General features: G+C 34.0%; 3 protein-coding genes across 3 annotated transcripts; 2 read left to right on the forward strand and 1 right to left on the reverse strand.

Moving 5' to 3' along the window:
* Positions 1 to 217: 217 nt before the first annotated feature.
* On the forward strand, positions 218 to 1,852 carry LOC131636552 (uncharacterized). Its single transcript, XM_058907169.1, has one exon. The coding sequence runs from the start codon at positions 536 to 538 to the stop codon at positions 1,472 to 1,474; it is 939 nt and encodes a 312-aa protein (XP_058763152.1). The 5' UTR covers positions 218 to 535; the 3' UTR covers positions 1,475 to 1,852.
* Positions 1,853 to 1,886: 34 nt separating this feature from the next.
* On the reverse strand, positions 1,887 to 6,914 carry LOC131636543 (uncharacterized). Its single transcript, XM_058907159.1, has 9 exons — positions 6,305 to 6,914; positions 5,408 to 6,066; positions 5,123 to 5,325; positions 4,846 to 4,926; positions 4,652 to 4,738; positions 4,454 to 4,586; positions 4,293 to 4,364; positions 2,410 to 2,526; positions 1,887 to 2,294 (listed from the first exon to the last, which is right to left on the reverse strand). Exons 1-9 carry the CDS (start codon positions 6,712 to 6,714, stop codon positions 2,170 to 2,172), a joined length of 1,887 nt encoding a protein of 628 aa, XP_058763142.1. The 5' UTR covers positions 6,715 to 6,914; the 3' UTR covers positions 1,887 to 2,169.
* Positions 6,915 to 11,585: 4,671 nt separating this feature from the next.
* Positions 11,586 to 13,953, forward strand: LOC131605394 (uncharacterized). The gene has a single exon (XM_058877754.1). The coding sequence runs from the start codon at positions 11,693 to 11,695 to the stop codon at positions 13,478 to 13,480; it is 1,788 nt and encodes a 595-aa protein (XP_058733737.1). The 5' UTR covers positions 11,586 to 11,692; the 3' UTR covers positions 13,481 to 13,953.
* Positions 13,954 to 24,986: the final 11,033 nt, after the last annotated feature.

The following is a 24,986-nucleotide window of genomic DNA, read 5'->3' on the forward strand; positions in this document are numbered from 1 at the left end:
TCTATACACCAAATCTGACGAAAAAAAATGACTTCTGCATCAAACTATGCCTGGAAATAACCACTTTTGAATTTAGTACTATAAATAAAGCAACCTTGGATTCTAAAAATTAAAGTTTGTACTTAAAAAGGTAAATTTTAACCCTCCATTAAAAAAATAGAGGTCTCAACTAAATGAGAAATAATGCATAATAATATAAAAAGAGTTGCTCTTTCACTCACTCATGTGCCAGTTTGGAAAATACTTGTTTTTAATTTCAATTAATAATGCTTCCAAAATCACCTCTGGCACCATCTATCATTCATTCACCTTGTGACTAAGATCTCTCACCCTCTCACTCACAAGTACTTTTAAAATTCCTAACAAATCTATTCTTCAATCTCATATTCCACTTCTCATCTCTAGGTTCTTTTGTTACCTGAGTCGCGACGTCAAGGTTTTTGATATCTCAGGACTAAGATATCAATCACACTGGTCGCCGCGATTCTCTATATTATATTGATCGCAATTCTCTGCAATATCAAAGATCACGACGATGCAAGACTCAATTGGTGTTCCTGCTTGCTTTTCCACTGCGGAGAAGCTTGGCGATGATCATGGCGCAGGCGTGACACGTTCTGGTCAGAGTGTTTACATGTCAGTATACAGAACAAAGGTAGCTGATCACTGCCGTTTGATAACCATCACATGGTGCAAGAATCTTTTACTTCACGGGCTTTCGATATCGGTAGAAGGTCCAGAAGGAGAAGCTCAATATTCCTGCAAGGTTGAACTAAAGCCATGGTATTTTTGGAGGAAACAAGGCTCCAAAAGGTTTGTAGTAGATGGTAATAAAGCTGTTGATATTTTCTGGGACCTTAAAGCTGCTAAATTCAACGGCGAAACAGAACCAACTTCGGAGTACTATGTAGCTGTTGTTTGTGATGAAGAGGTTGTTCTTCTTCTAGGTGATCTTAAAAAAGATGCTTATAGAAGAACCGGGTGTAGACCAGCACTTATTGATCCGATATTGGTTTCGAAAAAAGAACATATTTTTGGAAAGAAGAGATTCTCAACTAGAGCTAAGTTTCATGAGAAGGGTAAGTGGCATGAGATTTCAATTGAATGCAAAAACCGAGGAAATGGAAATGGAGATTCTGTTGTTGTTGGATCAGTTCAGCCAGAGATGGAGATAAGAATCGATGAACATTTGGTGATTCATGTGAAGCATTTGCAGTGGAAGTTTAGAGGTAATGAATCAGTTCATCTTAGTAAAATGAGAATTGAAGTTTATTGGGATGTTCATGATTGGTTATTTAGTCCTGGTTTAAAACATGCTTTGTTTATTTTTAAGCCAATTTTATCATCTACTATTTCATCTTGTTCATCTTCTCCACTGTCAATTCAAGCTAGAAGTGTTGAATCTGTGGAAGGGTTTAGTGTGAGTGGTTCATCAGAGTTTTCTTTGTTTCTTTATGCTTGGAAAGTTGAATGAAAAGGGTCACTGTCATAGTCATTGAAAATGAAGTACTAGTACTCTTTATCTAAGATGGAAAATGAAATGGGTCACCAAATAATGGAATGGTGAGTGAGGAAGCATTGAAAATGAAAAAGCTAGTGGGACCAAAATGGGTTTGGGAGTTAGTTACAGCTGGTGTTGAAGCAAATAAGCATAATTGTAGAACAAGATAGATTGTATCACATGCTCAATAATTCTCCATATTGAGATATCTACATCTACACCTATATTTTGCAAAAATTGGAAATGTTCTTTGTTGATCTAATCTTGGTAATTGAGCTATAAATGTTAGTACTTCAAACTGAATTTTGTATCACTGAAATATAGACAATGGATTAGTAGTATTATTGTGAATGATATTACCAATGTCAAAAACAATAATAACCAGACAGCTTCAAAGATTCACATGGGTAATGGATAGGTAGGACCATATGTATTCTTCTTCATCACAAATGTCATAATAATAATAATAATTCAATTTAATAACTAACGCGCAAAAAGTGACAATGGCGATGTAAGTTTACATATACAATCAGTATCGAACCGTCAAAATCAATAACTACATCACATAATCCTGGTGTGACCCATATGGGATTCAGGTTTGAATGATTATTTTTTATTTTGATTTGAATTTTGCAAAAATAAGTTTCCAGTTGCATGGACAGTGTAGTTCATTTTGAGCCAAATCCAAACCACCTAGCCAAGAAGAATTTGTTTTTCCCACGACCGGCTTCCTTTTCTGCATTTGATGATGGTGCTGGACTAGGAGATTGCAAAACTGGTGTTGCGAGTTTGACTGCAAGGATAAATGTTGTTACCACACTTATTTTTAGTTGCAACAAGGTAAACTTGACTTACTAAGAATAATTTTAAATGGATTTGGTTTATCGAATCATCGGTTCAAAATATACCTTTTGCGTCTGTGGAATTTGTTTTTGAACTTGGCATGGTAGTTTCACGGTCGGATGTAGAGCTTGACTTTCTCTCGCGAACTCTATGCTCCATGTTTCCTTCACTAATTTGCTCACCTATTACAAAGAATAACAAAGGAAAATAATTGTAACCATATTTAAATGTTCATAACTGTAGATAACTGCTATCTAAGTAACAGGCTAATTATTCTGTTATATCCTTACTGCATTTATAAGGTTTGTGGTTCTTTTAACAGAATAAAGTTCAAGATTCATGGTAATGATGATATGCTCTGATCAATGTAATCTTTTGGCAATTGAAAAGTAGAGATTCTTAGGAGATTTACATCGGAGAGTCTCGTTAAAATAAGGGTGGCTTATAAGTCAAGGGATTTTCCAATCTAACAGATTAGTTTTTTGGGTTGAGCTGTCCTTTTTGGCATATGCTCCTAACATTTAGTACTTTCATTGGGAGAAGTGACTTCTCAAAAAGAGATTCTGACTAGTGGGGGCTTCTTACCAGACTTACATAGTGAACTGTCGCTAAGTTAGTTGGCGTGGAGTGAAAACATCTTAAGGACCCCGGCTCTCAATTAGTGGTGCATTATTAGGAGGCTCGCATAAAAATGACATAGAAAAGGAAAAGAGAGGGCCTAAGGAAATTGATTTCCCAAAAAGGCTACTCGCTAAATGTTTGGAACAGTGGAGGGTTTTGATTAGACAAAGTTGAATGAATTGTCTGTGGAGTAAAAGCCGTCAAGGACATTGCCTATGAACGGTGGTGCATTATTAGAAATCCCACATTAGACAGTCTCAGCCTAAGAAGTGACACGAGGCCGTCCATGCCACTTGAAAGTTCATTGCCCCCGCTTTTCCCTCATAAAGCAAAGCATTTAACCGGCTCCCCTAAACTCTCACATTTCTCTTTTTCGGCTTAGCCGAACTACTTACCTCTGGTCAGGACGAACGTACTCCCCAGGTGGGAACACGTTAGCTACAGCGTTGCACGGGTTGATACGCACAACCACTTAGTATCCATCGTTTACGGCTAGGACTACAGGGGTCTCTAATCCCATCCACTCCCCTAGCTTTCGTCTCTCAGTGTCAGAATCACCCGAATGTCGTGACGATGAATTAGTTTTCTATGGAAATTCCGTATTACTCAAGGTCTCTCGAGCCTTGCTAGGGACATCGGATGCGGTAAAGATTTGTGTCAATCCCAACACCTGCTAAAGACATACGTATAAGTTTTGAGCCAACTGGCTCGCTAAACCATATCCTTAAACCACCTTTTACAAACAAACACGTATACCGCCCAGCAGAACTTTTATGTGAGACAAGCCAAGGGGTGCTCCCTCTAATAGTTTGGACTTTTGTGTTGGGTTCTATCTTTGGTCTTATGCATTTAACATTTGGTGCTTTCATTGAAAAAGTTTGACTGGATAAAATGGAGGGATGCGTTGTGGAATGAAAGCCGATGAGTATGTCGACTCTCGAACGATTGTGCATTTTTAGGAGTCCCACATTGGAGAAGTTCACCTTATCACCCATGAGGTGATGCTCATAAACCAAAGGGTTCTTTGAGTGAAGTGCCGCGGATTGATAGTTGTAGAAAATGTTAGCTCAAAGCTTATAAGTCAAGTGACTCTCACCTAACTGGCACGAGAACTTTAGAAGATTAATTAGAATACTTCTATCTCTTAAAACGTTCCATTTAAAATCCTTCTACTTCCATCTTTTAAAACGTTCCATTTAAAATCCTTCAATTGAATGAATATCTGACTTTAATCCCAGCATACTCGAGAAAAAAATAAGCTTGACTGGATTTGACATTGTTTTGGATTTGACATATGATCTTGCAGCTAATAAACATAGATACTTACTTTCATCAGGGAGCTTCCAATAGTTATGGTTCAAAGCTTCCACAAAAGAAGAAGATTGTTGGTCTTGCATCACTTCAAAGAATCAAAAACAACTTAATATACATTGAACTTGATCATCAAAAAATTCTCAATTTAAATGTGCAATGAAACATAAACCATACACTGATCAAATAAAGTGTATCGGTAGTTTGGAGCTGAGCCAACCAATAGCAGCCGGACTGCCTCAGCATCTCTTGTCATTGATACTGATGTTGAGGCTTTTAGATTCTGTGTGTCTAGCAGAATACCAGCAAGCTGAAAATAATATATAAGCATAAGTACTTATCTAGGAATTAATCAGAAATGTAGAATGAATTTACCAATAGTTTCTTCAAGACAGAGTTTTGAAGTAGATCATATGCATCCTCGCAGTAATTATCTGTTAGAACAGTGCATTGAGAACCAACCTACAGAACATAATAAGAAATATAAAATCAATTCTAACGCATGTAGACATTGATTTGGCACAAATCTTGTTTTTTAAATTAATTTTCATCATTTCATGCAAACCAACCTCGTTCGTTGCATTTAAGATATCTTGTCCAACCACAAGGACACTCAGTTTACCAGTCACCAAAAGGCTTTCCATGTCCACCTGTAAACAAACTTCAGTACTATATCAGCAAACTAAGTAAAAACACAAAAGTGATTATGGACATAAAATTGATTTTGAGTCATTTACCGAATCAAATTTTGACACCATACAACAAACAAACAAACAATGTGTTAACATACTAAGCATAAACATTTGACTATAAAAACAAATATGTACAAAAAAGACGAAATGTGACCTCATCAATGAAAAGCAAAGAGGTGGCATCAAGAGCAGCATGATGAAAGAGCCATGCAGCTTGCTTGAGATGACACATAGCACCTCGCTTCACATTCATCACAGGCACCACCACAATCTGTTCTTTTCCACTGTCATCACTCTCTTTCTGTCTATAACCCAATAGCCACGCATGGCAAATAGCCGCCACCATCGACGCCGTACCTATAAACACAAAGAAAATCATTAATATTCCAACACTCTCACAATATGAAATCAACAAAACAAATTTTACTGTTTCACTTACTATTTGAAGCTCCAGAAAGCACAATTTTGATTCTAACATTTGCACGAAGCTCTCCTTTAGAGAATCTCTGAAACAGACTCTTCTGCTCTTTTAAGAACTCGTTGAGGCTATAATCTTCAGCCGCTTCTTCTTCTTCCTTAGCGAAACGCTTTGCCGGAACTATCTTCTCCGACGAGCAAGTCGAAGACGATATCGTTCTCCGGTAAGCGGATTCCACGAGGTTCCTCGGTGGGGAGAGTGGTAGAGAATCGGACGTCGGTGTGGTTCGCCGGTTTGGATTCTCCGGCGGCGACGGTGCAGAAGTCTTGAATGTTCTTCTGGAATTATGATTAGGAGGTTGGATTCCCTGTGGGTGAGGTGCAGCGGAGGGTTCGGTTTTGAAGCGGGATTTTCGAGAAAGAGGCTGACGTGGAGGGAGAGAATCAGGAGAAGGTGGTGGCGTGCTGTTATTATTACTGTTACCATTGTTGCTGTTATTGTTATTGTTATTGTTATTGTTGTTGGGTTTGAGGATGTTGGAAAACCATTTGTGAACTGCCGTTGCAGGGGATTCGTCCCCGTGTGTTGAAGGTTGAGCAGAAAATGTGTCGGATTTGTTGCGGGTGTGTTTTGCTGTCTTGGAGAGTATCTCATCACTGATCCCTTCCACTGTTCTATATCTGATTCACATTATACAATGGAGACTTGGTTAAGGGCTTTTCAGTTTTCATCCTTGTTACAGAATGTTCATTTTTCACCAAAGTTAGACTAATTTTTTCATGTCTCTAATTTTAGTTTTAACTTTAACTTCTCTGTGATATACTAATACTAGTACTACTAGAAAGTTGCTACTGAGTGTTTTGAAAGCACAATAAACCATGTATATTGTGTTGTTTGAGTGAAATAGAAGAGTGTTACCTTCTGGCGGACCTAGTCCTAGAAAGAGCATCCGTTCGATCAGAAGACGGAAGCAATGATTTCGAGGGCGACGCAAAGCGAGGTGAACCCAAAAGGCGTCCAGGAGATTCACTACGTGAAGGAGAAGAAGCAACAACACGTCGTGCTTCTTGCAACCATTCTTGCGTCAACCTCGCACTGTTACTTCTAGTACTGTCATCAAACCCATCATCCTCCTCCTCATCATCCATACTCACACCAACTCCTCCAGTAAGGTCATAGGTTTTCTGGTGAGTATCTGCTGTTCCGAAAAACATGTCGTTCATGAAATCGGTTAAGTCAGGCGGCGGTTCTTCCCGCCGGAGTGTCTCCGCCATCTTCTTTTGTAGGGTCAGTGGCCCTTTGGTCTCTCTGATATACCTTCGCTCCATTGTGATATGAGCTGAGACACACACTGTTTGTTACTGATTTCTCTATAAGAATGTTTGAGGAGAATAAAAGAGTTGGGTTTTGTGTTATTAAAATGTAAGATTGGTGGAAGATGGATCACATTGAAGATATCAGTATGACTATGTCTAAAAGAATTTTGCCGGCATCTGTCTTATTCTAGATGTGTTTGTCTTTCTATCTAACTTAATTTGAATGCTAATTGAGGTCTATAAAGTATGCTTTATTTTACTTTATCTTGTGACCAAATATTTGCATGAATCGTAATATGGTAAAAAAGCATTGAAAGGGAAAACATAATATGAAGTGAACAATGTAAAGTTGTAGGCAGAGATAATATTTTAGGCTTACAAGTTAGAACTATACCATAGGGTTTTTTGTTGATATATTAAGTGTTACTATTAAGAGGACTTAGTTTAAGGTTCGGTGATTGTTGTTAATAAACAATGAAGAAATTAGAATACTCAATCACGAAAACTCAATGAAGAGAAGACTTTCAAAAACGAATTATTATAAAAAAAAATGGAAAAATATTTAATATTTTTTTAAAATTGATTTTATATAGAATTATAAAAGAGTGTTAATAATTATATTATTTTTATTTTTTAGAATATTGTAACAAAATAAAATATATTTAAAAAATTTATGTAAGCCCTCCAAAACTCTCATTCATTATAAATTTTGAATTTTCTAAATTTTGAGATTTTTAGTGCTATGAATAAAAGCAAATCCTTCGTAACTCTTCTAGCCTAAATCTTTCAATTCTTTCCACTTAATTTTTCTCTTTTTTCAAAACTCTCTCCTCCCTTTTCCTCCAAACTCCCAAAGAGTCCTAAGTATATATCTCTTAATCACATTTATAAATTACGTATTAGTTAGTTTTATTTTTTTACGGTTATTATTTCAAAAATAACTAAAAATTAATTATATATTTGTTCTTTTGGTATTCATTAGAAGAGTAATGTTTTGTGAACACAAAAAATAAACATCACACCGTATAATTTATACTTTATGATATAGTATTAGGAATCATACTCGTGCCTAAGCACGAGAAGCATCATTACTGCTCTTTTTTAGTAATCTTAAATGTTAGTTTTCATTTTCCGTCGGTCACATCTCAATTGGAGTTATGAAACTTTATATATGATCAAAATCCTGCGTAGACATCATGATGGAAAATTTTAAAAAAATAAAATTGTAAATCTTCTTAAAAATGCACAATGTTCCTTTTATGGCTCTTTCTATAACTTCTAGAGACCTATAAAATAGGTCAAATCCTTCCAAACGAAAAATTAACATGGAAAATATTATTTAATCTAATAAATATGTGAATTTCACTAGAAAACATAACTAATTAATAATAAAAGTAATAAATATTAACTTAATTAAATAAAAAAATACTTATATAAAATAATGAACCATCCGAAACATAACACAATAATTGCAATGAAGCTTCACTTAGTGAAATGTTGGAGTCACAAATTGATGGATGAAAAAAACCATTGAAGAATGAATAAGAATAAATGAGTTAGTGAGGAAAAACAAAAACATGTCATGTATTTATGGAGATGAAGTTAGCCCCTTAGACCAAATAACCGTTAGTAAGGGCATAACCACCATTATTATGATAGAGCATCAATAATGATAGGGCATAACCACCATACGGTCTAAATTAGTTAGTCATTCCTAAGGAACTTCTAATTACTCATAGCATTAACGACACATTTAATCCTAAAACTTAACTATCTCTCCAAATTAAACAATACCACCATTCGTACCTTTGTGAAAACCATAATCAAGCTCAATCTTACTTGACATTTCCATCGAACACACTCTTTACTTAAAAAACACACCATTAGCTTAATCAACATGATCTGTACTTAACCACTTTACCCATGTATGCCTCGTGTTTGAGGGACTGTGAACCATCATGTATCTACTTAAACATTTCACCCTTACAGTCTCGTGGTTTAGGGACTATAAACCATCATGTCTCTACTTAATCACGCCGTCCTTATAAACTTTGTGCTTGAGGGACTATTGAATTGTAATAACACAAATCAAGCCCAACAAAGGCCAACATCCTCGACCCAATAACTCTCTAACTTGTAAGCAACACAAGTAATACTAAAATGAGGATGGACAAGGTCAGATGGTCAACCTCATCCCACCTTTCAATATGTCACACCTCGCATGAAGGAATGTCTAAACACAATGTTCCAGTTAAACTAATGGGATTCTTTAGGTTAAGAGCTAGAATACAGGGTGTCTCATCTAATTTACTTCTACTTTTGAATCAAAAGTGAGACATGTATAATCAAGTTAATAGGTGTTGGTATTAAATAGGCCACATCTAAAATACATACTCAAATAATTAACTAACTTGATGAATTTCTTTTTTACACATCAGAATTTAAAAACTCTATTGCTCTCCATAACACAAGTATGATAATACTTAATGTATTTCGAATAAGTAAAGTTACTATGTAGAATAATTAAACCTTACCGGTTATAATGCGATAGATAATATAGATTTATGTGTTATGAATGGTGAAAAGATACACGATTTAATACTTTGAAGTTTAAAGCTTAGTTCAATATCACTACCTTATAAAAATTAGTGCATGTTTGAATTGGTTTCTACAAGCTTTCAGAATCAATTATAGAGATGTAAAATTGATTCTGAGTGATTTTGAGGTGTTTGGTTTACCAAAAATAGAATTGATTCTGTCTCCAAATAAATTCTACTTTAAGCTATAATTTGTAGCTTTTGCCTCTAGAATTAATTTTGGAAGATTTTTACACTAAATTTTTTTATTCAACTCACTTTTACATAAATGTATCCAAACATAAATCGATTCAGTTAAATTCAATTCTAATAAAATTAATTTTACCAAACACAATGCTGCTAGAATCACTTTTGTCTAGAGGATTTCTAACCACACCTGTTGGATCTCTCATACACCTGTGAATTGGCAAAATTGATCGTCTGCTTCCGTAGATATACCTCTGGAAACACATTTTTTTTTAAAAAACTGATTTTTTCCGTAGATGCATCTACAGAAGCGTTAAAACATAGTTAGACTTGAGATTTTTCCAATTAATTTGGAAAATCCCAAGTTAACTAAGTTCATGAAATCTTCCGTAGCTACATCTACGGAAGGATTTGAAAATAGAGTGTTCCGCAGATGTACGTACGGAACATTCTGTTATATTTTCAAATTAACTACATTTCACTCCTAAACTCCTATTTTTGTTATAAAAATTGAATTTTTGAGTGAAATGTAATTGATTTAAAATATAACAGAATATTCACTAGGCACATCTACAGAACACTTTTTTTCACACCCTTTCGTAGATGTAGCTACGAAATATTTCATGAACTTGAGATTTTCCCAATTAATTGGAAAAATCACAAGTTTTACTATGTTTTAACGCTTCCGTAGATGCATCTACGGAAAAAACCAATTTTTTTTAAAAAAAGTGCTTCCGAGTGTGCATATACGGAAGCAGGGAACATAATTGAAATTGCGCCCGGTGGCTAAGAGATTCAATGGATGCATTGAGAAATCTTCTTTTGTCTACCGTCAATCCAAACACACCCTTACGAGACAACTTCTCTACACATTACAAAAAATAGAATAGTATGATACCATTTAATTTGAACATATTTATTTATTTATTTAATAGTATAATTGTTTATTGTTTTTAAGGGTGTGCTTGGTAGAGGAGAAAAAGAAGAGAGAGAAGTTGAAGAGAGAGAGAGGTTGAAGAGAAGAGTAGAACTTCTCTTGTTTGGTTGAGGTGAGAAAGAGAAGAGAGACAGAGCTATAATCAATGAGTCCCGCTATTTTTTCAATCTTCTCATAATTGGAGAGAAATGAGAAAGAGTATCGATACATTTGCCAATTTTATCCAATTATTAAAATATTAATTTTTATCTATTTTTTAAATTCATGGTGTAATAATTTTGTTTAGTAAAGGCTATTTTTGTCTTTTCAAAAATAGTTACATTTATTTCTCTTCTATTTCTCTCATACTTCTCTTATAACAAACAATACACCAATTCTCTCACTCTCTCTAACCTACTTCTCTCTTCACAATTTCTCTTCAAAACCAAACACACCCTAAAGCATTTAGAATTACTTTGAGGAGATAGGAATTCACCTAAAATTAATATATTTTTAAATAAATTACTATATAAAAAGTGATATTGATTGATTGAATGTTGGATAATTACTAAAACATAAATGTGAGAAATGCTACTATGACACTAAAATTTATATTTACACTGTTTTTATACCTAAAATACATAATTATCATTTTTTTTAATAGTTTTTTATCTCATTTTGGAATCCGTGCATTGCTAAATCAATGGCATATATATGGTGTAAAAAATTGACGTAAACATACCATAGCTCAACATAAATTGCACGAATCTGAATGGTATGAATTCGGATACGAATAAAATTGATAAAATAATACACCAGTTAGTGAAAACTATTTATAAATTGGTTCCGTACATTTTGGTAGAGATTGGTAGTAGGACAGGAAATTTCCTTGCAGTATTCATCTTTTCTAAAGCTATGAACAATAAAAGTTATATACAGAATCTCTTTTACGTAAAATAAATCAACGACAGTCGTTTGCAATTGACTAAGTATGAGTCAACAACAACCCGTGTGCATTAACTAACAAATCTATAAAGAGATGCATCACATCTTACTCTCTTATTTCTTATTAGTTTCGTACGAACTCTCTAGTAATTTCAACCGAAACCACACATCCTTTATAAAAGTCAGACTAAAACTATTTATAAAAGAAAATTCAACACTCTTGCTTTTCACGAATGTTATATTACTCTATTTATTATCACCCAGAACATATTCAAGTTCATTCACAGTAGCAAAATATAACACCACAAATACAATCTTCTTCAATTTTCCATTCTCTGTTTCAGCGATGAAAAGTCTTAATTCTAATTCTAATATCCCTAACTCTAAGCTAGAAGATGAAAAGAGTCTTAAGGAGGAGCTTTTGATTCCGATTCTAATGGCAGACCAAGTCATGAAAATGGCACAGGAAGCTAAATCATCCAAGCTGGAATGTCACGAACTAGCTACGAAGGTGGAGATACTCTGCGAAAGTCTCCGATGTGTAGTGCGAGCGGTGGAAGCGAACCACAAATCGTTGAACGATATACCAATTCGTCGCATGGTGAGAGAAGTTTCAAAGAATGTTGAAAAAACGTTCACACTGGTGCGGAGGTGCAAAAAGCAAGGAGGTATTGGTGTGCTGAAGCACATGTTAACAATGAGGTGTAATGGTGATTTTCGGAAAGTCTGCAACCTTCTAGAATCTTCTAACGGTGATATGTTGTGGTTGTTGAATATCTTTGAGTCTAAAGGGACTGATCTTTCAATCCCTCCTATTGCCTGTAATGATCCAATATTGGCTTTGGTCTGGACTTACATTTATACCCTTCAGCTTGGTAATCCTAGCGACCGTGCTGAAGCCGCGACGGAATTGGGCTCTATTGCTAAAATTAATGTTCGGAATAAGTTCATTATCATGGAGGAAGGTGGTGTTTTGCCTCTCCTTAAGGTTCTTAAGGATTCTTCTTTCCCTGAATGTCAAATTGCAGCTTCCAATGCTCTTGTTAACATTGTCTCTGATGATGATGATCAACAAAGGATCGTTCGATTTCTCATAAGCAATCTTGCAGTTCCTGCTATTGTTCAGGCTCTATCGGATGGAGTATTCAGAGTTCGAGTTTCGGTTGCTAATTTGGTCTCCGCTATGGCTGATCAAGACCTTCTTGCACGTGAGGAGTTTATACTGGCTAATGTGACTAAACCCCTGGTGTCGTTATTGTCAATTGATAATGTTATTGATGCTCGAAATGGCATCCATTCACTAGTTCTCAATATGTCTGAGGTTGGATATGATGGAAGCATTTGCAGAGAAAGAGAAGCTGATCAGAGCCCTGAGTTGAGGAATGATGTTAAAGTCAGTTGTGCTAAAGCTCTTTGGAAACTTTCTAAAGGGTGTCTATTAGCTTGCAAGAAAATTACGGAGACTAAAGGTTTGCTTTGTTTAGCTAAGATTATTGAGTCTGCAAGCGACAAGTTGAAGCTCAACTGTCTCATGGCTGTTATGGAAATTGCAGCCGTGGCAGAGTCCAATGCTGCTCTTAGAAGAAATGCTTTTAGGTCTACCGCACCCGCGGCTAAGGAAGTTTTGGATAAGCTTTTGAAGGTGGTTCGGGAAGAGAGTGATTCTAAATTCCTAATTCCAGCTATTAAGTCAATTGGGTCCTTAGCTAAAAACTTTCCTGGAAAGGTTCCTCATGTTATCGGTCCCTTGATTTCACACCTTCGAAATAGGGATTTAAATGTGGCAAGGGAAATAGTTGTTGCATTGGAAAAGTTTGTTTGTGACGACAACTACAACCGCGTCGACCATTCTAAGATAATCCTTGAGCTTGACGGAATTCCCAAGCTAATGAGGTGGCTACAAGTAAATGATCATCAACAAGTGCATGGCCTAAAATTGCTTTGTTATCTTGCGATAAATGTTGGCAATAGTAAGGTTCTTGAGCAAGAGCATGTATTGATTAGTTTGGAGAAATTTGCTCATTCTGTTTTAGCTCAAAATCCTGACTTGAAAGAATTGTTCGGAAAGGCTATTGATCACCTCACTCTTTTTCAGCCAGGAGTTCATTATTACAGACAACCTTTGGGATTGTGACTATAATTACTTATGGTCCTTGTAATTAGTAATGTTGTGACACAGTTGTTTGGTTTCTGCGTAGTTCTGTTCTGTAATTGAGTTAGTGTTTGCAATATATACATGTGTGATGATTCCATGCTCATTAGTCATTACTCATTACTTGTTATATGCTATACTCTTCAAGGAAATGGGTGTACATTAACACTATTTATGGAGATTGATGTATGCCATTTGGTTTCCTTTTAAGGCAAAATAAAGGCTTGATTTTGATAGCAAGTTGTTAGATGTTAAGTTAGTGGTGTGTGGGATATGAACTTATCATATTGTTATTAAGCCTTGTGCCCTTATGACTAACAGTTGTTTGAATGTTAGATATAAAATTTCGATCCGACAATTGGAGTGTGGGATAAAATAGTATTTCAGTGTTTGAATTCAAATTCTTTAATGTAAATTCAATTACTTTTAGTCAATGAATTCGATTAGAGGTGAACATGGGCAAGTTTGGACTGGGTTTGGTCAAACCCAATCCATATAGGACACTTCGGTTTGGGTGAGATAACACACCAATGGGTCAGTTTGGACAAACTCACTAATTTTCTGATTGAATTTAGTTGGATAGTGGGTTGCCCAAATATTTATTCTGTTTTATTAATGTTAAATGATTAAATGATGAGTCATCATATATTTTCATAAAAATTATAACATTTTTATGTTCTTAAACCAAATTAGATAATCTATTTTTACTATTTTTTAGCATGATAAAATAATAAGGATAACATAAACTAATAAAAATTATCATAAAATAATAGCAACAAATTAAAGTTAAATGACATAAAATAGTATTAGCATTAAAATAATCAAAGAATGAAGGGTTAAATATGTTAGTGGTCCTTATAAATATGACACTTTTCACTTATAGTCCCTACAAAAAACTTCATCGAATTTTGATCCTCACAAAATTTTCCATCACGAATTTTGGTCCCTCCCATTAGATTACTCTAACGGAGGCTTACGTGGCACGCCACGTGTCGCACCACGCCAGTAAAAGTCAATACTAAAGAAAAAGAGACAGATTGCAGGGGTTTTAAACCCCCTTTAAATAACTTAAAAAACAATAATTTTTTACAAGCAATTAATCAAACTGTTGGTAGGGAATTCAAGTTTTAATTAAGCTATAATGGCAAGTATTTTGGATTGTGATTTTAAGGTACTATACATATGAACAAGTATTGAGTCTTCTCTCAAATGGGTTGGCTTCATATAAGTTATTCATTGATACATATGATATCATTTGTTCCATTTTCAAATGAATGAAATTAAAATGGAAGAGATGATAGCAAAATCTATTTAAACTTTGTTCTCAATCATTCTAACTGTAGTTTTATATTGTAATATTAAAATATTATTTCCATGTATCTTAACGTATTAAATCTAATATGTTTACAGTTGCATGAAATACTGGAAGGAAAGATTTCAAATGAAAAGGGTAGAGAGGGTCAAGCAAGCAATGGAACATTATATGTTCACAGTGATTCTGTTCTTTGTAGTATAACCTATGCAACTGCAATGGTGAGTATTCCTTTTTCCGTTTCTTGTAGTTGAAAGAGCCATATTTTTTGTCAAACAAAACTAATTTTCTTTAATTTTGAAACTCATTATATGATTAGTAATTGTTTTTTTATAATGGAATTAAGTGTTCTATATAAGTTACTTATAAGTTATATGTTTATTCACACTTTTGTTGGCTGCTACATAAGTGTCATGATGTGTGGTCTAACAACATCGTTGGCATGTGATGTTTGATGCAATGTGAAGTTTCTTTGAGTTAGTGGTGGTTTATTTGAGATTTTATAGAAATGTCCAATTTTAAACAATCTATAGTTCGTTGTCACATTCTATCTACAAATGGTTGCTCAAAGTTGGTAACGTTACCTTCATCTAAGCTCTCTCGTTTATCAGACAGAGAGAGGATGCAACTGTCATTACTTTAATCATGCTGACATTAGTAATGATAGTTGCATTTGTATGGCTGGTTTAACTTGATTTTGTATGGAAAAAATTGATATCTTTACATTATATCACCTCTAAGTGCAGTACCTCTTATATATTATGGCCTGCAGCACTACCTATCTATAAGGGTGTTACATAGGGGTGTTAAAGTTTAACTTTGATATTCATGTTCAGTTTGTTTGTTGTGCTCAACTTGGCTCACCCACATTATATACAGAAAACGTTAGCTCTAGTAGTAAACATGATAGCTATTCTGTGGCCGACATGTATACAACTTATGTGTATAATCTACTACAAAAACGATTTGCCTACAAACTATTTGATTAATTGTTTGTGAGAAATTATTGTTTTTTCATTTATTTAAAGAGAATTTAAAACCCTTGCAATCTGCCTCTTTTTCTTTACTTCTGCGTTTGCCTAATTTGGCGAGACATGTGGCTTGCCACATAAGCCTCCGTTAGAGCAATCTAACGGGAAGTATCAAAATTCATGACGAAAAATTTTGTGAGGACCAAAATTCGACAAAATTTTTTGTAGGGATTAAAAACTTATTTAACCCAAGAATGAAATATCTAAAATTAGTTAAAGTCATAGTTCATTAAAATAGTAAATGTTTAAGAGACTAAAATTGCAACAACTAAGTTAACATTCATCCAAATCATTAAAATTGTAATAATAAATGTTTGATTAGTGGGTCAATGGATTTTTTGGGTCTGGGTCCGGTTTTTTTCGAAACCCAAATTTTTAATGGGTTTTTTAGTTTCTAAACCTATGTCCACCCAATTATCCGACCCAACCCACTATTCTGAATTTTTTTTGGTGGATTTGACCGAATTTTGTGGGTTGACCCAACCCATGTACACCCCTAAATTTGATAATGAATCTAAGATTTAAGATAGATCATTTAAAATTCTTAATTGATAGATTTAATGGTTTAAATTGTTATCTAACCTATAATGAGAATATGAAATCTAAAGTGACGAAAAAATTACCTATTTTATATAAAAAATAGAAAGACTATTTAAATAGCTATCAAGTTGTATGTATGTTAAGAGATCTTCGTCTCCATGAAATACACACACCTTTTTCCACCAAGACTTTCAACTTGTATAGGTTCCATCAAATTCATATGAAGAAGTTCCAGAACTTTTGTAGTGGTCCGATGTTGAAGCTTCTGGCGTGACATCTTGGTTTGCTTCCCAATCTGACATTCCCCACAAATTCTTCCTTCTTCAATTTTGAGTTTAGGAATTCCTGGGTTAACTTCTTTAGACACAATCTTTTTCATACCCTTAAAACCTTGATCACATAGCTGAATAATACTTTTTAGATTGGCAGTCAGACCTTTTACAAACAAGACTCTATCAAGCTTACGAGATCCTTCACAAGCTAGTCTTCCAACACCTTTAATTTCTCCTTTGGCACCATCTCCAAAAGTAACATAGCTAGTTGTGTGAGGTTTAACATCTTCCAATAAGTTCTTCACACCTGTCATATGTCTAGAGAATCCACTGTCAAAATACCAGTCTTCATTAGGGATGGCAAAACGGGCCGCCCGCCCCGCCCGCCGCCCGCCCCGCCTTATGTCCGCCAAAAAACGAGCGGGGCGGGCATGCCCGCCTAGTAAAATGGGCATCAAAATCATGCTCGCCCCGCCAAGATGGCGGGTTGGCGGGCGGCGGGCTTACCCGCCTATTTTTATTTATATTTTTTAATAAATTAATATGCTTTTTTTACCTTTTAATTAAACTTTTCACTTATTTTTTAAAACAATTTTTTATAAAAGTAATTTTTTTAACAAATTTACTCTAAAAAATATTACATATATTTATAAATAAATGTATAAAATAAATCATCAAGAATTGCAATTACTATAATTAACTAAAAAAAGAGTGAGTTTTGGAGGAGGAGCGGGTTTTGGCGAGCGGCGGACTTTGGCGGGGCGGGTATGGCACTCACAGTTTTCTTCTTGTGAATGCTTGCTATACTAAGTTTAGTAAGTCTCCTTTTATAGTCTCCTTTGAACTTCAATCAGCTGCAAGATCCTCACTAAAATAGGAACAAATCAAATCTTAGTTTCCTAAAAAAGTATCAAAGATCATTTTTATGAAACTCAATCAAATATGCATTTTTCCTAAAAACTCCTTGATTGGCTGCACCTGTATGAGTACCTGAATCTTCCAAAAATTCTTTTTTTCAATCAAATATTCAAGGATTAAAATCAGTCTGAACTGTCATGATGTTCTGGTATAACATGTCACAACATCTGGTAGAACATACGTAAAACCTCATGACAGCAGAACCTGTCATGAAAGTTGGTCAATATGTTACAACATCTTGCTCAAAATCAGTTAAGAACCATGTTTTAGCAAAATTAATGCCAACCAAAAACCCATGGATCTATTAAATAGATTTAGTCATACCTTCAAGATTGGAGTTTAAGTGATCAACTTCTTCCTTTAAGTTAGAGATGATAGCTATGAAGCACGCCTTTTCTTAAAGCAAAACTTCAACCTTTGGAGTTCTGAGGCAAGTTATCTTTGAACTTGTTTGTGATATTGTTCCTTGATCTCCTGTCAAGTCTTCTCATGACCTTACCAAAACTTTTGGATAGAAGGGAAATGGACTAAATTAAATTTTCACTAGTATCACATTCTAACATGTCATCATCTTCTTCAACATCAACTTTGAATGCCACAGTACTCTTACTCTTTTTCTTATATTTTTCATTAACCGTCATTTCAAATGTTAGTAGAGATTCAATCAATTCATTAAATTTTAATTTACTTACATCTTGTGCTTCTTCAATGGTTGTGACTTTTATATCAAACCGCTTGGGAAGAGATCTAAGAATTTCTTTAGCCAACTTTTCTTCTAATATATTTTCATCATGGCCGGAAGAGTTGTTGGCAATACCACAAAGGCAGACATTGAATTTATCAATGGTTTATTCCTCTTTCCTCTTCATATTTTCGATTTTCTTGTAGAGTTAGAGTCTTGACATATGAACCTTGGATGTGCCTTCATGATCAATTTCAAGACTTTCCTAAGCTTCCTTGGTATTGGTGCATCTATTAATGATTCTAGATATATTCTTGTCAACTCCATTATAAATTAAATTAAATGCACATGAGTTACCAAGTGCTTATTTATCTTCTTCCTTTGACCACCCCTTCTCAGGATTCAAGGTTTCAGTGTTATTTTAATCTATAACCTTTGTAGGAATCCATCCACTTATGATTATTTTGCAAGTCTTGTTATTCATATACTTGAGAAAGGAAAGCATGTGAGCCTTTCAATAATCATAGTTAGTACCCCTTCTGTCCCAAAATAAATGTCACATTTAGAATAAAAATTTGTCCGAAAATACTTGTCACTTTGCATTACCAATAAAATTTTATATTTTAATCTTCCAATTGTACCCTCTAATAAATACTCTTAATTTATTTTTTCTCACTTAATATTAATGTTATTTCGAATACATCAATATTTAATGTGGATAATTTGGTAAAGTCACCATTCTCTCTCTTTTATTTATTACTGTTTCTTAATCTGTGTGAAGTGAGCCATTGCGACATATAATTTGGGACGGAGGGAGTACCGTTAAGAATTGGTGGCTGATTCATAGACCCTCATTATTCACTATTGTCCATCTTTAATAGAATGTGGAGAAAACCCTGGAGCTCACCCAACCAGAATAAGGTACCTGCTCTGATGCCAATTGAAATTATGTTCTACCGATGGATGACCTTCTGAGATGTTTCCCAGAAAGCGTGTGAGTGAGGACAAAGCATGTTGAAAAGACTTGTGCTGGTTTGTATGTTCAATAGGTAATACTGAAAGCATTTTGGGGGCGTAACACCTGCCATTGAAGAAAATATCTCTTTTGGGTTTGTAAAGAATAACTAGTGAAAAATATTCACAATAGTTCTTGAATTCTGCTTGGTCAAAAGCTTTGTTGGTTCGAAACCATCCTGGTGTAAAATCTAACTCAGTTTCTAAGTTCAGCGTGAGTAAAAACTTAGTAGGTTTGAGATCAACCCGATAAAAATATCAGTTTGGTTCATGGCCAGCCCATGTAAAACTTTGGTTCGGTTCAGAGGGGTCCAACTCAAAATTCCATCTTGGTTCAAGATCATCTTGTAAAAAATATTTGTTTGACTTTGAGACTAACCGCTCCAAGCTCTATTCATTGTTTGGATTGAAGACTAAGTGCTTCAAGCCTCAGCTCGTGGTTTGACTGGTACTTAGCCTGAAACTTTGTTTCCTTGTAGAAGGGGGTTCGTGAGCTTAACCTTCTAAAAACTCTCTATCAATATTGAATACTCTCAAGATCAGTTCTTTGGAGAGGAGTAAGTCACTTTTTAAAGATCGAACCTTTATAAATTCTTGGGGTTGTTTTGTCTTCCCTTATCTCTTTTATTTTCCACTGAATTGCTTTACTTTGAATTTCTACTACCTATTCAAACGTTTTTGATAAAATATTTTCAAAATCTAATTTAAAAATGATTTTGTTTTATATCAACAATTTTCATACCTCCACAATTCACCCCTTCTTATGTATGGAGTTACGTGTCCAATAAATCTAAGCAATATCCATTTACTTATTTATTTTCTCATTTATTAAAATTAGCTTAATTATTTATTTATTTTTGTGTATCACCACCGGTATAGTCCGACTCGGGGGTCGGTTATGGCATCAAGTGGTTCCAACCCCCTCCTGATCGCAGTTGCGGGGGATCGAACCTTGGTCCTCCCTACCAAGTTCAGCGCCAATCACCACTGAACCAACTAACGATTGGTTAAAATTAGCTTAATTAGATATTAAGAAATTAAGCTTAAAAAAGACATATAGTAAATATTGTGAAATATTATATCAGTTTAAAATGAATGAAATAGTTTGTTAATGAGAATCTAGGCCGAATCATATGTTGACTCTCGATGTTGCAACAACATAAAAAAACAAATTCATAATCAATCATGATAAAAATAAGACACTACGTGAGATTTCGCAACTCTCAGCGTCTTTTGGCATTTTTAGAATTAAAGATAAAGAGGATTTGGATTAAAAACGGATAAAAATTAGAAAAAATAACAACTTGTAATGAAACTTGGAAAGAAGATAAATTAAAAAGAAATTGGAGAAAGTTGAAGGCGGGTGATTTAGAAGTTTTTTAGAGAACCTTAAAAATTCTCCATAGAGTGAAGTGGTTTGAAAGGAAGTTGAAGAACACATTTTATGGAGGTTTGATGACTCACTATGTGCAATTTTGCGGACTGGATTGTTACATAACTATAAGTTAATGTTTTTGGTCAAAATCTAACAAAAATGATCAAGGTAGCTAACAAAATTATTTTTTAGGGACTAAAAAGTAACATTTATTAGTTAATAGAGCAAAGTGAATCTTTAAATTAATTTAAGGGATCACGAAACTAATTAAGCCAAATAAATAATCATGATAAGCATATCATAATCCAAACAATTCATATAATTAGATTTGCAAAACAATTAAAATACTAAAAATATATAATGTATTTTTAGTAGTAATTCTAATAATAATAGTTAAAAGTAGTGGTTGTCGATAAATGCATGTTAGAGTGGTGATTAATGGTGATTAACGTGATGGTCGACGATTAGAGTGATGATCAGAGTGGTGGTCGGTGATGACCAGAGGCGGTTTATTGTGGTCGGAGTGCTGGTTAGAGTGGTAGTTGGTGGTGGTGACTATTAGTGAGATGAGTGATTGACAATGATTAGAGTGATCCACATGGTGGTTGAAGATAATCAACATGGTAGTTGGAGGTGATTAGAGTGATGGCGATCGTGGTTAAATTCGACATTATAAATAAATAAAGTAGTGATCGAAAGTGTTCAGAGTAATACTTGATAGTAGTTAGCGGTGGTTACAGTGATAATCAATGACGATCAAAGAAGTGATTGGAATAGCGGTTGGCAGCATCATAAAATCTTATTTTAAATCAAAAATTAAAAACTCGCATCCAACACCGCTGTTATCCTTTTAAAAAGATTTTTATATTATTAATTTTATCAACTTTGTAATAGGTAAGAATCACAATGGATCATCTCCTTCCATCCTTCCCTCTCCTTCAATTAAAACATGTGCAATACAATATTGAAAACTTAAAAATAATAGTAAAAAGAAGAAGAGAGAGAAGGTGTTAGAGAGAGATAGAGATGAAATTGTGAAGGAGATAATAGGAGAGGAGAAATGGAAGGAGAAGATCCAAGCCCAGGTAAGAATACCTCTCCTCTATACAATTTTACTCTTTTTGTATTTAAATTAATTTTAAATAAATTCTTTGGATATCAAATACTTTCATTACAAATTATTTTTAAATATTTTATTTTATTTTATTTTAAAATAAAATAAAACAAAAATGTGACGTGACATTAAAGTTTTTTTTTATTACCATCGGTTTAATCCGGGTCGGAAGTCAGTTCTGACATTAAGTGATTCCAGCCTCCTTTCGATCGCAGTTGCGGGGAATCACTACTAAACCAACTAACAATTAATTTTTTTTATTAGTGAAGAATATGACTCAATTAAATTCAAGAATTTAATTTTATTAAGAAAAATGAAAGAAAAGAAACATAATTAAAAATTGTTTATGGCTGTCCAAAAAAAATAGTTTATGGTCTAACTAACCCCTTTGCGTTGGCTTTTATGTAAACTGTACGGCTAAAAGTGACATCAACGTACGTATACAAATGTTGTCTGCTTGCCCTTTCCGAGACATAATGGACAAAACAAAGACAACACTATAATCTCAAATGGGAAAGGAAGAATAAAGACACAATTATATAAGCAATTATGGATTGACTAGTATTGTACTTTAACTTGAATGACCTCAAAATACTTTTTTTTACTCAAATCCCACAATTTTGAAAGAAAATACTAATAATATACTACACTTTAAAAAAACAAATCAACATGGCACACTTGTTCATCCATATTCCATTGGACGGTTAATGAAAGAAAATATTTTTACATATAGGTTCGGAAACTATTGGCCGAACGTTTATTAAGTCGGTTCTATTTTAACTTTTTAAATCAAGTTTTTTATTAACCAATTTAATAAGTCTCATTACTATTTAAAATTTAAAAAATTATTTCAAATTCTATACTTGTTAAGTCATTTATCATGTTAACCGACTTAACAAACGTTCGACTAATGGATGGTCGAGTCTATATATAAAAATATATTTTTTTCATTGGCTCGTCCAATGGTTGGACTAGTTTATTCTTAAACCGTGGTATTTTGGAAAACTTTTTTTTCAAAGTATGGTATATTGGTGTTTTTTTTAAATTGTGGCATTTGAGTAAAAAAATTCACCTCAAAATTTTGGGAAATGCTAACGAGAGCCTTCGACACTATTTAAGAGATTAAAGAGATTAAAAATGTATGTTGAACATTGTTTAATAAATTAAAAATATAAATATTTTACTCAATATTATTTTTCAATGCTTTAAAAACATAAATAATTAATTTTTTCAAAGAATATTGTGTGTATTTAATGCATTAAATCTTAAATATTTTCTTTATTTTAAATGTTTAATAAGTGCCCCAAAATACTTGTTAGCATGATGACCCCCAAAACTTTTTTCATAAAAAATTTTCTTCCATAAATATCTGCGTTAGAGATAAAATATGAGTAAATAATGTTTTTAAACTATAGGGTTGTATTGTATTCTATAAACCTAGTCCTCCATATTATAAACATTTTAATATAGTCTATAATTATAAATTGTTAATCAAGTTTTTTTATATGTCTATGTTTTTTTACCAAATGTGTTTATGATATTACTCCCTTAGTTTTTAATTTATTTCTAGTCTTAATCGAACGTTATTCTAATTACAAACATACCAAAAGAGAAGGAAAAATTGATTTAAAAAATATTAACTTGATGAAACATTTTGAAAATCGATATTGTGTGGAATTAGATTGATACAAGTTTTAAAATTAAAGGAATAAGTTGAACATTTACTCGATTAATAGACTCTAAATTAAACTAGTCTAAAGAAATGTTAGTTTATATATACTACTTGTAATAAATATTCTCAACGGCCTTATTTATAAGTAAAAAATTTTTTTAGATTAATTGAATAATGAATATATTTGGTCTACATAATAGACCAAATACATTCATTATTGTTGTGAAAAACGATGTCAAGAACAAAGTATAATATGGAATTAGGGAAGATAAGAGGAATTGGTTATAACTGCTATTCTTTTACTTTCTCTTAAAACAAGATTACAAGTTTACAAGAATAACAAATAACCTCTCTCACCCTAAATTATGATTTGCAGCTTACAACGATAAGAGACTAGTATGCTATTTATAATAAAACCTAACATACTAACTAATGGGCTTTTTCCACAAGGTCCATTACACAAGCCAACTTAATAAACAAACTAACTTAACAAATTAGGGTTTAAATACTAAACCTAATTTAACATGCTAACAACCCTAACATCTTCGACACAAGCATGTGAACAACCTTCGACTTCATGCTTAATCCTATCGAATCAAGAAGCTACCCTTCGACCATACTAGAGTTCGATCCAATATCTCACAAATCTCCACCTTGGACCTAACTTTACAACATCAAGGGAACAAACTAGCTTTCTTCATGCAACTTTATCAACTGCATACAGTGGAAAAACTTGCAACTCGGCAATGTCTTTGTGATCATATCAGCAGCATTGTCCTCAGTTGAAACCTTTAGCACTTGGACTTCTCCACGCTCGATTACTCCTCTAACGAAGTGCAGCCTCACATCAATGTGCTTAGTTCGCTCATGATAGGCTGAATTCTTCGACAGATGTATTGCACTTTGACTATCACATTTAACAGTGATACATCGACCTTGAAGTGTCAGCTCCTTTGCAAAACCTTCAAGCCACAATGCTTCTTTCACAGCTTCAGTGAGGACAATATATTCTGCTTCAGTGGTTGATAGAGCAATAACCTTCTGAAGTGTTGCTTTCCAACTAATTGTTGTGCCAAACATAGTGAAAACATATCCAGAAATAGATATTTTAGAATCCATACAACCTGCATAATCAGAGTCGACATATCCTTCGATTGCTGCTTTACTATCTTCACCCAAGGCTCCACCATAAATTAGGACCCAGTTCAAAGACCCATTTATGTACCTTAAAATCCACTTCAATGCTTTCCAGTGAGCCTTTCCAGGATTCGTCATGTACCTGCTTACAAGACTTACTGCATATGCTATATCGGGTCTAGTACAGACCATAACATATATCGAAGAACCAACTATATTAGCATATGAGATGCTATTCATATAGGCTCTTTCAACATCAGTAATGGGACACTGATCAATACTCAGCTTGAATTGAGGGTTTGTCGGAGTCACAATTGGCTTCGAATTCGACATACCAAACCTTTCGAGAATCTTTCATAGATATGCCTCTTGAGATAAGCATAACTTCGAATTCTTTCTATCTCTCCGAATGTCAATTCCA

This window comes from Vicia villosa, linkage group LG1 (genome assembly GCF_029867415.1).
Source record: "Vicia villosa cultivar HV-30 ecotype Madison, WI linkage group LG1, Vvil1.0, whole genome shotgun sequence".
NCBI lineage: Eukaryota > Viridiplantae > Streptophyta > Magnoliopsida > Fabales > Fabaceae > Vicia > Vicia villosa.